The sequence below is a fragment of the Limulus polyphemus genome, unplaced genomic scaffold (genome assembly GCF_000517525.1).
Source record: "Limulus polyphemus unplaced genomic scaffold, Limulus_polyphemus-2.1.2 Scaffold2591, whole genome shotgun sequence".
Taxonomy (NCBI): Eukaryota; Metazoa; Arthropoda; class Merostomata; order Xiphosura; family Limulidae; genus Limulus; species Limulus polyphemus.
This window is the reverse complement of record NW_013668201.1, coordinates 75,381-86,165: the sequence shown is the minus strand read 5'-3', so window position 1 is coordinate 86,165 and position 10,785 is coordinate 75,381. Positions and strand designations below refer to the sequence as shown.

Sequence of the window (10,785 nt, the reverse complement as noted above, 5' to 3'; positions counted from 1 at the left end):
CTTTCACAATTCTTTGATAGTTCTCTCTTCTGTTTTATTATATATTACCTATAACCAATAGTAAATCAAGGTTTTCATTTATCAAATGATGTATTGTATAACATTGTATTCTGAACAGAATATCGTCAATTTCTTTCATAGTACAAGATTCATTCCCATGGGAAAGTTGATGACCAGCTTGGATGACTTTGTAACAGCTCTTGTCGCATAGAAAACCATAAAAATGTGGAGAGGTAAGTGAATTTGTCTACTTTTTGCACATTATTAGTCTATATTCTTCAGTGTAATATTTAATTAAATAAAACATATTAAGTGTATTACTATCTATCGAAACCCAACAGCAAAAAAAAGATTAGGCAAGTACTTTATTTCTTGTTTTTCATATTCATTCTTTATTTTTGTAAAAGTAATAAAATCTGTAATTATGGATCTTTTTAAGTTATTTAAGACTAGATTAGTAAAATACATAATAATATTGATATAATTAAAATGGTTCACAAGGCACGCACATGAGCAGCTTGTGGGTAATGTAATTTGATAACATAATGTGAGCTGCATGTTCCTCAAGTAATTTAAACTTATAATGGTGCAGATTGTAGTTAGACATGGTTCAAAGGTCAATAAAACAATAAAATTTAATTACAAATAGATGTATAATGTTACAAACTTACAGACACTTAGGATAAATGAAAGTAGTTTAATGTTACAATTTGAAGTCATTCTAGAAAGAAAAAAGGTTACTTTAGGTTTATTTAGATTTTTTTTTAGTGGTTATGAGGTCGGTCAAAATGACCGATCCCATTTTGAGATATGGTAGAGAAAATAATAGATAAACTATAAAGTTTTACTGAAAAAAAAACATTTGAACTGCATTTAGGAGGTTTTTAGGGATTACATGAAGGAAATTTGAAATTTTTTGAGATAAGGAAAAGTGTTTTTAATTTAACATGAAAATACTCAATATATTCATGAACAAATTATTTTATTTTATTAAAAATACTTCACTAAGAAATATGACTTTTTGTATGTGAAAGACTTGTAATATTAACTGAAAGACTGCTAAATTCCGTGAAGATATACCTACTATATTGAAAGTTATAAGTATTAAATCTATAAAGATTTTAAATGAGTACAAAAAAGGTCTCATGGTCGGTCAAATTGACTGAGCCTGTATTGAAAGTGTTAATATACATCAGTGGTTTTCGACCTTTTGAATCCATGGAACTCTTCCAGCACTTCTTGTATCACGGAACCCGTCATAGTGTTCATTACAAAAAACATTACTGCAATACTGTATCAATAATTCCAGACAGAGTTTGTATGTTTAATGCAGCTATATACCCACACACCTACATGCAAAGCATGAAACACTTCTCAAGCCAATTACTTGGGCACACACATACATAACAAGAAGTATGCTCTCTCAAATAATAAAAGTTTACATGACTCAAGCACCTGTTTGTACCTTGTCTCACTCACTAATTTTGAAAAAAGAGAAACTTTCCCAATCACAATTTTACCATATTTACAAATGAAGGCATAAAGTAAATACTGAACTATTTAATATTAAGAAAGCTCACAAAAAGGAAGAAGTATCTGTAAAATCTATGTATGTTATAGAGTTGACAACAATGTTGCAATAATACTAATTCAACAGTTGTAATATTTTAGTTCATCTACTTGGTGTCTCACCAGTATTGACAACATTTCAGTAAACATAAATTGGCCTTAAAGCTCAAGAAATCCAGGAATCGTTAAAAACGAAAACAATACTCAGTCTCTCAACATTATGTACTTGAATTTCTTTAAAACTAAACCTAAGAACTTTAACTGATACACTACCTCAGTATTTTCAGTTACTTCATAATTTTTTTCTTCTCTTTTCCCTTTACCTATTCCAAGCTCGATAAATGAAGGTGAAGATTCATCTTTTAAGGATTCAACTTCTTCTATTGATCAGATATAAATGATATATTAATTTTCTCTAAAAACTAACTCGAATAAATAACATGCATTATAAGCCCTTGCTATCACACCTTACAAGGTTATATTAGGATAGTAAAATAACAAACCTTTATCATCGAAATGAGTAATCTTCAACGACTATTAATTTAGACTTGTTGATTTTTTTTTGGGTTAAACTGATATAGCTACATGTTTTGATACTGTTATTTAATTAGCCAAATATTTAAAATTTAGGAACTTCTTCAATAATCTCTTCAGCAAAACACGAGTCTTCCTAAGCTAACATCTACAACGTATAAAACACACCTGTAATTTTTCTCAAACTCTGATTAGATGTTTTTCAATGTTTCTTTTATTCAATAATATTTATGAACAAGGCTAGTACTTTCTCAATAAATAGTATGGTAATTTGTTCCACTAGTAGTGAAAAGTAGAGGTTTATTAGCTTATAAAGTCAACCACAGAAATCTTATTGTGTATAATGATTAAATTTTTATGTTAAATACAGTGTATATATATTTCATAGAGCTGTAAACATGATTTGCACAGGATAATGGAATAAAAAATTCCAGGACCTTTATCAGGTCTAAACTCATTTTCAAGGCCCTAACTTACTGATTTTAAAAGGCTGTGAATTCAACAAAACTAAATATCTAAAGTTTTCTTATATTTTATTAAAAACAAGGAAGTAAAAGCTATAGAAAACATTCTAGCATAACACACTAAAGAAGTAACAACACCAGCCTTGTTTTATAGCTGAAGTAAGATGTTTTTGTCAATGCTTATGATTTTATCATATCATGGATAGAAACCAGTGTCAAACTATACACAGCTTTTGCTTCATTACAGATATAAATAAGCAACTACATGTTGTTTGTTGGAAAAATATTAAAACAATAGTTTGTAAAAAAAATTTAAAAGCATAGAAAGAAACATCATTCTTTATGTCAGCACTAAATTCACTTTCTTCAAGATTTTCAGTAATGAAACAAATACATAAGTTTAAATTCGATGACGAGGAACCCACTTTGAGAGCAATAATGGCTGGAGACGGCTTGAATGGGTAATGAAGAAAAACTTTAATATAAGTTTAACATAACAGCAAATGTACAACGTTTCGACAAGGTTTTGTCATCATCAGGTAAGTTTAGATAATGATTATGATTTGAAGTTTATCATTTTCTATCACAGTCTACGCTTAAGGCTTTGATTAAATATCAACAATTTGATTGTCCCACAACGAATAAATAACAAAAAAGATGACAAGAATGACTATGAGAAATTTTGAATGACGAGCTATATGTTGAAGTATTTTCACTAAAAGCTTACTTTTTTAAGGAAGTGTCTACTTACATTGCCAACTAATGTTTATATGCCTAATTACAATAACATCAATCTATCCAATAAACCTAATCCTCAGTATACCAATATGATTGAAAAATAAATAATTTCTAGAATTTTTGTTCATCAAATGGAATATGCTAAAGTAACTGGAGCTGCTTTGTATGAATTATGAACAAGAAACTGAAAACTATCATAACTGCCAAAACTGAAAATTTACAAAGGCTTAGTATCCAGGACTTAACATATTAGGTTTTAAGTTAAAAAAAGAACCTACTACTAAGTGAAATTTTAACAGTTTCTTTTTCACTTATCAGCAACTTGACTTGCAACAAAGCATTTTGTTCCTCATCAGACAAAGGTTCAAGTTTCATCTTCACTACTTCCATGGTTACATTACTGTATGGCCTTTTTCTACGTGTCTATTGGAACTTTACACCCTGCCTGCCAAAACATGAATAAAGAATTATTAGAACTTGTAAAAAACAAAAATAAACTAAAGCCTTTCACTGGTCAAGATACTCAGACATTAATATTTATACTTTTTGACATTTTGTAGTTCATTTTGCAATGAATATACAGCAAGTAAAAATTTGGATACTATTCATGATAAATCTTCTTTTGTTTGTGTCTTTTCAATGACAATTTCATGTACTCTACACAAAATTGATGATTTAAAAGTAGTGAACTATATCTGAAATTTTAAATCATACTAGAGTAGGAACCTGATACACCTACTGAACTCTATCTTCCTGTTCTAATATTATTTTTGAATTTAAATTTATTAAACATTTGAAGATTGATCTATTATTATTTTTCCAACTGGATATCCTCAAGTCAACACTACAATGAAGTAATTCATTAAAAATAAATAAACAAAAAAAAAAACAAATTGCACCATAATTTGTTCTCTACATAAATGTAATCAAATTCTAAAAACAATTTAATTACTTTTTAAGTACAAATATTGATATTTTCTGCTATTTGTATCAGATTTCTTTAATCAGCTTGTACATGTACATATTTTACCATACTTATTTACATAGTATTTCAAATTAATACACCAACAAACATATAGCTGATGGACCTTAACATTTCCTTTCTGTTCTAAAAAGCTAACAGTACAAGTATTTGAATCAGTCAGTTTTTAATGTCATTTTATAGCCTTCCACAGTCTTTATTAACAGCTCTGCACACAAAAGCCCTGAACTAACATATTTATATGCTGCAGTAATAAAGAGTATGAAACAGACTAGTTGTAAGTGTTCAGGTAGCCAGACTTATATTACACTAGCTACTGCACAATTTGACAAAAACATAAGGAAGCATTTATAATATAACTCTATTTTATTTTTGAACACAGTTAGACCATTTCTTTAATTTTTTCCAATAATATTGCATAAAATGAAAGTTTCCTAAAGTTGTTATTGACAGCATTAAAATTCATAAATTATGGCCCATGGAGGATGTCCCAACTTCAAAGTTCCCCCAACAAACAGAACACTAATCACTATATCCAGCCCTGATCCCCCAAAAATGCATCAGTCCTTTTCTTAAACTTCTGTAAAGTTGAGTCTCTGCCACTCTAGATGGCAATTTAACATAACACAAAGTTAACGATGGACCAAAGAAAAAGTAAAAACAAATTAAATCCCTCCCTTTTAATTTTCAGGAAACCATCTATTACCCCCCCTCGTAAATTCTTGAAGGTGCCAGCCAGCCTTCACTAAGCCCAATAGCATCTCATTCTATAAACGATCACTTTAGAAAAATATAACTGTCTTAACTGGATCCTAGTTTGTCTTTTCCAAATCTCAGACTTGTGTCTTCTCATCCTCTTATCTTTAGAATATAGTATAATGAAATCAATTCTTTTATCCTAACAATCCCTTGCACAATCTTGTAAACTTCAATAAGATCACCTCTCACCTTTGATTTTTCAGGAGAAAATAAGTTGAGAGATCTTATCCTATTTCCATAAGAAAATCCTTTCTTCCCAGGTATCACCCTAGTGACCTTACTCAGGACTATCTCCAATAAATCAATTTCCTTTCTTACAAAAAGAAAATTTGAGACTAAAACTGCACAAAATATTCCAAGTGAGCCTAACTAGTGATTTGTGTAAAAACATAATTACCTCATTTAACTTGTAATCAATGTATCTATTAACAAATCTTAAAATTAAATTAGCTTTACATCTAGCAAAAAAAGACTTCAATTGATTTAAATGTCTTATCTACTGCTATGTCCAGAACCTTTTCTTCAGCAAAGTTGAGTGGGTTCCCATTTATTTTAAATATGTAACCCATTCACTATAATTATAGGATATTTGATCTAAGTCATTCTGGGTTCAGTTGGAAATACCCAAGGGCTTAATGTCATCAGTAAAATTTAATAAAAACTGATTTTACCTCTACTAATATATTTAATGTAAATAAAAAAAAGAACAGGCTCAAACAGTTACCCCTGAAGCACCCGTATTAAAAAGAATCCTGTTTCATTGGCTCCATTAATAACATTTTGCTTTCTCTCACCCAGCAACCCTATAATCCAATTAACTAGTTTTTCATCCCTAACCCCAATGATGGGGCTTTCATATTCTGAGTGGCACCTTTTTAAAAGTTTGTTTTTGTTTTTTAAATCTAAGTACACCCTTTCCATGATCCAGATAACATGTAACATCCTTCATAAAAAAGCAGATTTAGTACCACAATATTTAATTTATTAAATTCATATTGGTTCTCTTTTATTATATTTCATTAAATGACTGTGCCAAACTTCTTTCATCAGACTAGGATTTGTTTCTACTACAGAAATAAGACTAGCTGAAAAACCTTTACCATCCCTTCTAAAGTGGAGTAACATTTACAACTTTCTAATCCTCAAGCACATGCCCATGTCTATTAACCTATCAGAAATAAAAGGATCACATATCTGATTTCTGAACTCCCTGGGGGGAAAAAAAATATTGTCCTGCTTTGGTGCTTTATTTTTAACTTCTCAATCTTTTTACTTATCACCAAAGGAATAATACATGATTCAGGTTTATTCCAGCACTTCCCAACAATTGCCCAATATTAGAAATATTGCTAACATAATATCTTGCAAGGAAAAATGAGAAAAAACATTAAAAAGCTCAGATATTCAACAACAACCTTGCCATCAGTATTCTTCAGAGGTCTAATCCCCAATTGTAGCATTCTGCTTACCTTTAATATACTTATAAAACTTCCTTGCTGTTAGTTTTAATGTTATCAGTCAGCTGTTCCTCATAAACTCTCTTGATTTTGTAATATCTTTCCTATAGTTCTATACATCTTCCAACCTATATCTCAATTTACACTTCTTATACCTGATTTTTCCTTTATGTCCATATATGTAATTAATCGATTAGAGTTGGACTTCCCTGTTATCTTTTTGTCTTCTTTCTTGGGAACATACCTAACTTAAATTAAAAACAATTTATATCTAAAATCTCTCCCACATCATCTTCACTTTCGTTACCAAAATTCACTAATATTATCTCATGTCCTCAAAATTGGCTTTCTGAAAATTAGGAACAAACATTTCACTTTCTTTTCTCAATGTGTAGAAAAACTTCAAACCTAATTATTCAATTATCATTCTTCCCTAAATATTCTCCAACTTCAACTCATTATTAGTGGCTAACAATAACTAAAATGGCATCCCTTCTGGTTGGCTCTCTCTAACCATTTGATATAGGAAAACATCGTGAATCACGTCAAAAAAATTTGCTCTCTATCTCATTACTTGACTACATACAATCTCCATCAATGTGTTTAAACTTAATGTCTTTCAAGATTTTTGCACCAGTATTCTCATTAGTAACAACTCTCACCTGATTATTCAATGTCTCATTGACATAATCTTTTTGACCAAGAGGCCTGTAAGAAAAGACAAAAAAAAAAAAAAAACTTTACTACCCTTCAATCCTTTGACTGTAACCCATACAGATCAACTTTTAACTACCATTTTTTGTCTTCAATTCCAACAGGCTGCAGCTTATGCCTTATGTAAAGATTCACCTCATACCCTCTCTTCAATGTCTATTACCATCACATAACTTATAACCTGGATCTTCAAAATAATTCTTTGTATCAATTTTCTCCAAATCTAATCAAGTTTCATAATTCCCATCATATAATAATATTCCATTTTAGTTTGAGCTTTGATCAGAACCATTTTATTCCTAATACTCCTAACATTACAATAATAGTGAATAAGCTTATTATCTTTAAATCTAATATTTATCTTTCATAATAAGTAATTCATTCCCACATCTAGGCCTAAGGAGTACTCTCAAAAGCACCATATATCTATTTCTATCCCTAAATCCATGAAGGAGTTCTTCATACTTTTTAAGGAGGTCTTACAATATATAATTTATTTAGCATTCAAGTTAATTCAGGAGGTATTCAACAAGTAAAGCATCTGGGGGCTGCTATTTTATCTCTAAGAGGGATATTTAATGCATCAATATAATAGTTTGTAATAATTTATACTTCAAAACCACATAATAATTCTAATTAAATCCTTAAAATATACATAATTATTGTGTAAACTATATAATCAGAGGTCATAAAAATTTGTCATAAGATAAGACTACAGCAGAATTAGTCACATTCGATTTAATTAAAGTAGAATGTGTTTAGGTGGAGAAACTGAAATATTCTAAAAGTAAATCCGTTTACCTCTACAAACTGATAGCATATAAAATCTTTATATTATTTTATGTGCCCATTTAAATTACTGTTTACTTTTCTGTTTTATACTGTTTGTTACTGAATAAAATAACTAAACATTTAAATTATTTTTCGTACTTATAAATATGAATTTACAAAATTAATAAAACTTATAAAATATATTGTTGAAAAACATCCATTTAGTTATAGAAAAAATTCTGTGATAAAGTTGCATTATTCAGTAATTAAAAGTAGAGGAGAATGGGGTGGGTAAAATATTTAATACTTTATAGGTCACAGGTCATTAAATACACAGTTATATCGGATGTCACTTTTGAAACCTTCCGAGGTAAAAAAAAAAAAGAAGACATATAGAAAATGCTCCAGGTTGTATGTTTCCCCAAAACCACGTAGTGGTCCCAAATGTGATTTAAAACTATCTACCCTCGAAGTACTTGACTGTAACTGATAAAAACATTCAACCATTCCCATTTTCTATGTTTTAGTTCCAACAAGCTCATCCCTTATACAAAGATTTACCCATTCCCTCTTTTTGCCTTATAACCAGCTGATGTACAACATCTATAAAGCTTTAAGTACTTTGTCAACATCCATATCACTCTCATCAACTTCATCTAGTTTCCCCATTATGGTTAAAGTATAGGAATAATACTGTGATATCCATTCTACACAACCTTACTTTTGATTAGATCCAGCTGTATCAGATAGGTTTCACATACTTTTCGTTTATGGGTATGATTCCATTACCACACAGTACAGGAGCTTTTGCCAGCTACATTTCCATCTTGGGCTGATTTCCTCCGTGTTAGACAACATGGTAACCCAAGGTTCCCCAGAGGCCACCATACTGACATTATACTAAGCATGGACACCTGATCTACATAAAACAATAACTGATGTACTAATAAAACTTCAAAACAAACCAACACTTAAGTACAGACTAAAAATTAGATTTTATCATATTGTTAATGTTAGTATTAATATTATGCCAAACTGAGCATATAAATTATTATACAATGTTGGGCTTCTGTTCAGGTTAGGCTAAAGTAAGGCCTAAAGAAGAAAAAAACAACTTAGAACTCATCACAGAATTTAGGACTAAAAGTAAAACATATCTAGAACACAAATTTTGCCAGTTTTTGAAGTGTTTTTAAACTCAAATGTTGACTTCATAAAAATAAGATTATGTTGTGTGATGCAATGTTCACAAACTAAATTTCAGTTGCTGTTCTTACTCTTACAAGTCTTAATCAAAGTTGAAACTTTAATGCTATTTTAGTATTTATAAAATTCACGGAATACTCATATTAACCTACAACTTACAAGTACTGCACAGACTAAACAACTTATATTTGTAGGGTTATCTCATCATACCTCATACATCGGGCCTAATTCGTTAAAACCTTGCCTTCGCAGTCTTTTAAGTTTATAGTCATATGATAGATGGGTATGTTATTTGTACGTTACACTATTTTATCTACACTACAAAGCACCATGGTTATCTATGCACTAAAACCTAGTTAGGACTTAGAATTAGATAGAGTTAAAGAGAGAAAGGTTTTAAATAAATTCATAATTTGCAAAAAGGGCTACCAACTTTTAAGAATGTGTTTGAGTGAGACTTCTGAAAAAATAAAGTTTTAGCGCGCAGTAAAGTTTTGCGATTAGTACTAATACTAATTTTTGGCGTACTTTTAGTATTAGTAATTACTGATTTAAATTACTAAATCCAAAATGGCTCTGTATGTCATTGTCAATACTAAACAAAAACTTGTGGAGTAAGCTTTCAACACGTGCTCGGAAGAAAATTTATGTATTACTGATATTACATTTACTTTCTTAATTCCTCGTCAAAAATAAATTCCATAAATCCACTACCGATTTCAAATTTTTACTATCAGTGTCACTAGCTGACTAATTTTGAAAAACACTTTTAATGCTACCACACACACACGAATAATAACAACACAATATTACGGGTTAAACGCCTATCCCGTTACTTTTGAAGCGATATGATCAATATGTAAAATAGCATTTCTGAGTATATTTTGCCTCTAATCGTCCAGCTCAAATGGCGAGTTCTGGTATTAAGCGAAAGGCAATTTGGGCAGTGATATGTGCGAGACAGAATATATATATATATATCAAGAAAGTATTGTACAGTCATAACATGCCACTTTGACAGAATTCAGTTTGATTGGCATAAACATCATAGAGGCTTTTCACTTTATTACTAGCTGATTTCAATCTTTCTTAGATAATGTCATGTATGCCATCGATAGTGCTCCTTAATCTCTACATATTGTTGCGTCGGCGAGATCACGTAACTAGTGTCACGCCACTTCTCTCGAACCTTCGTGAATGCCCTAGCATTTACTAGATATATGTTTGTCTGATATATATATAAGACGCTCACAACGTGACGGGACAACAGTGTGTGTAGGTAGTGAGTAATTGAACTGCAGTCAGGAAGTATTGTTGAAGTTAACGTTCGTCGTTATAGCGTTTGTTTTAGCGCGAATGTTGAAATAAGTGTATCGGTAAAGTTATATTCAGAAAGAATAAACCAGTTTTATTAAGTAAGGACTTGTGTCGCTAAAGTTTTGTCGGAACGAAGTTACGGAAAATCAATTAACGACTAAAGGCGTAACAAATTGGTGTCAGAAGTGGAACGAAAAAAAATGGAAACGAGAGGCGGAAAATCAACCTACAGCTTAGCAGACTTGATGGCAGCAATATGGGAGCAGCAAAAGAA

The 10,785-nt window shown here is 30.5% G+C and overlaps 1 protein-coding gene across 7 annotated transcripts in view; it reads right to left on the bottom strand.

The window, feature by feature from the left end:
• LOC106467377 (zinc finger protein 883-like) overlaps window positions 1-9,959 on the bottom strand; it is an 18,641-nt gene extending 8,682 nt beyond the window's left edge. The window contains exons 1-5 of one of the 7 annotated variants that reach the window (XM_022395554.1): window positions 9,628-9,959; window positions 8,710-8,907; window positions 5,236-5,359; window positions 3,584-3,750; window positions 1,843-1,949 (exon numbers count right to left, since the gene is read on the bottom strand). In XM_022395554.1, coding sequence (XP_022251262.1) covers window positions 1,843-1,949; window positions 3,584-3,695 — 219 coding nt within the window. In that variant the 5' untranslated portion in view covers window positions 3,696-3,750; window positions 5,236-5,359; window positions 8,710-8,907; window positions 9,628-9,959. Of the gene's footprint in view, window positions 1-1,842; window positions 1,950-3,583; window positions 3,751-5,235; window positions 5,360-8,709; window positions 8,908-9,404; window positions 9,558-9,627 lie in introns of those variants that run through there. The other 6 variants (XM_022395553.1, XM_013927727.2, XM_022395551.1 and 3 more) reach the window with 6 other exon arrangements.
• Window positions 9,960-10,785: the final 826 nt, after the last annotated feature.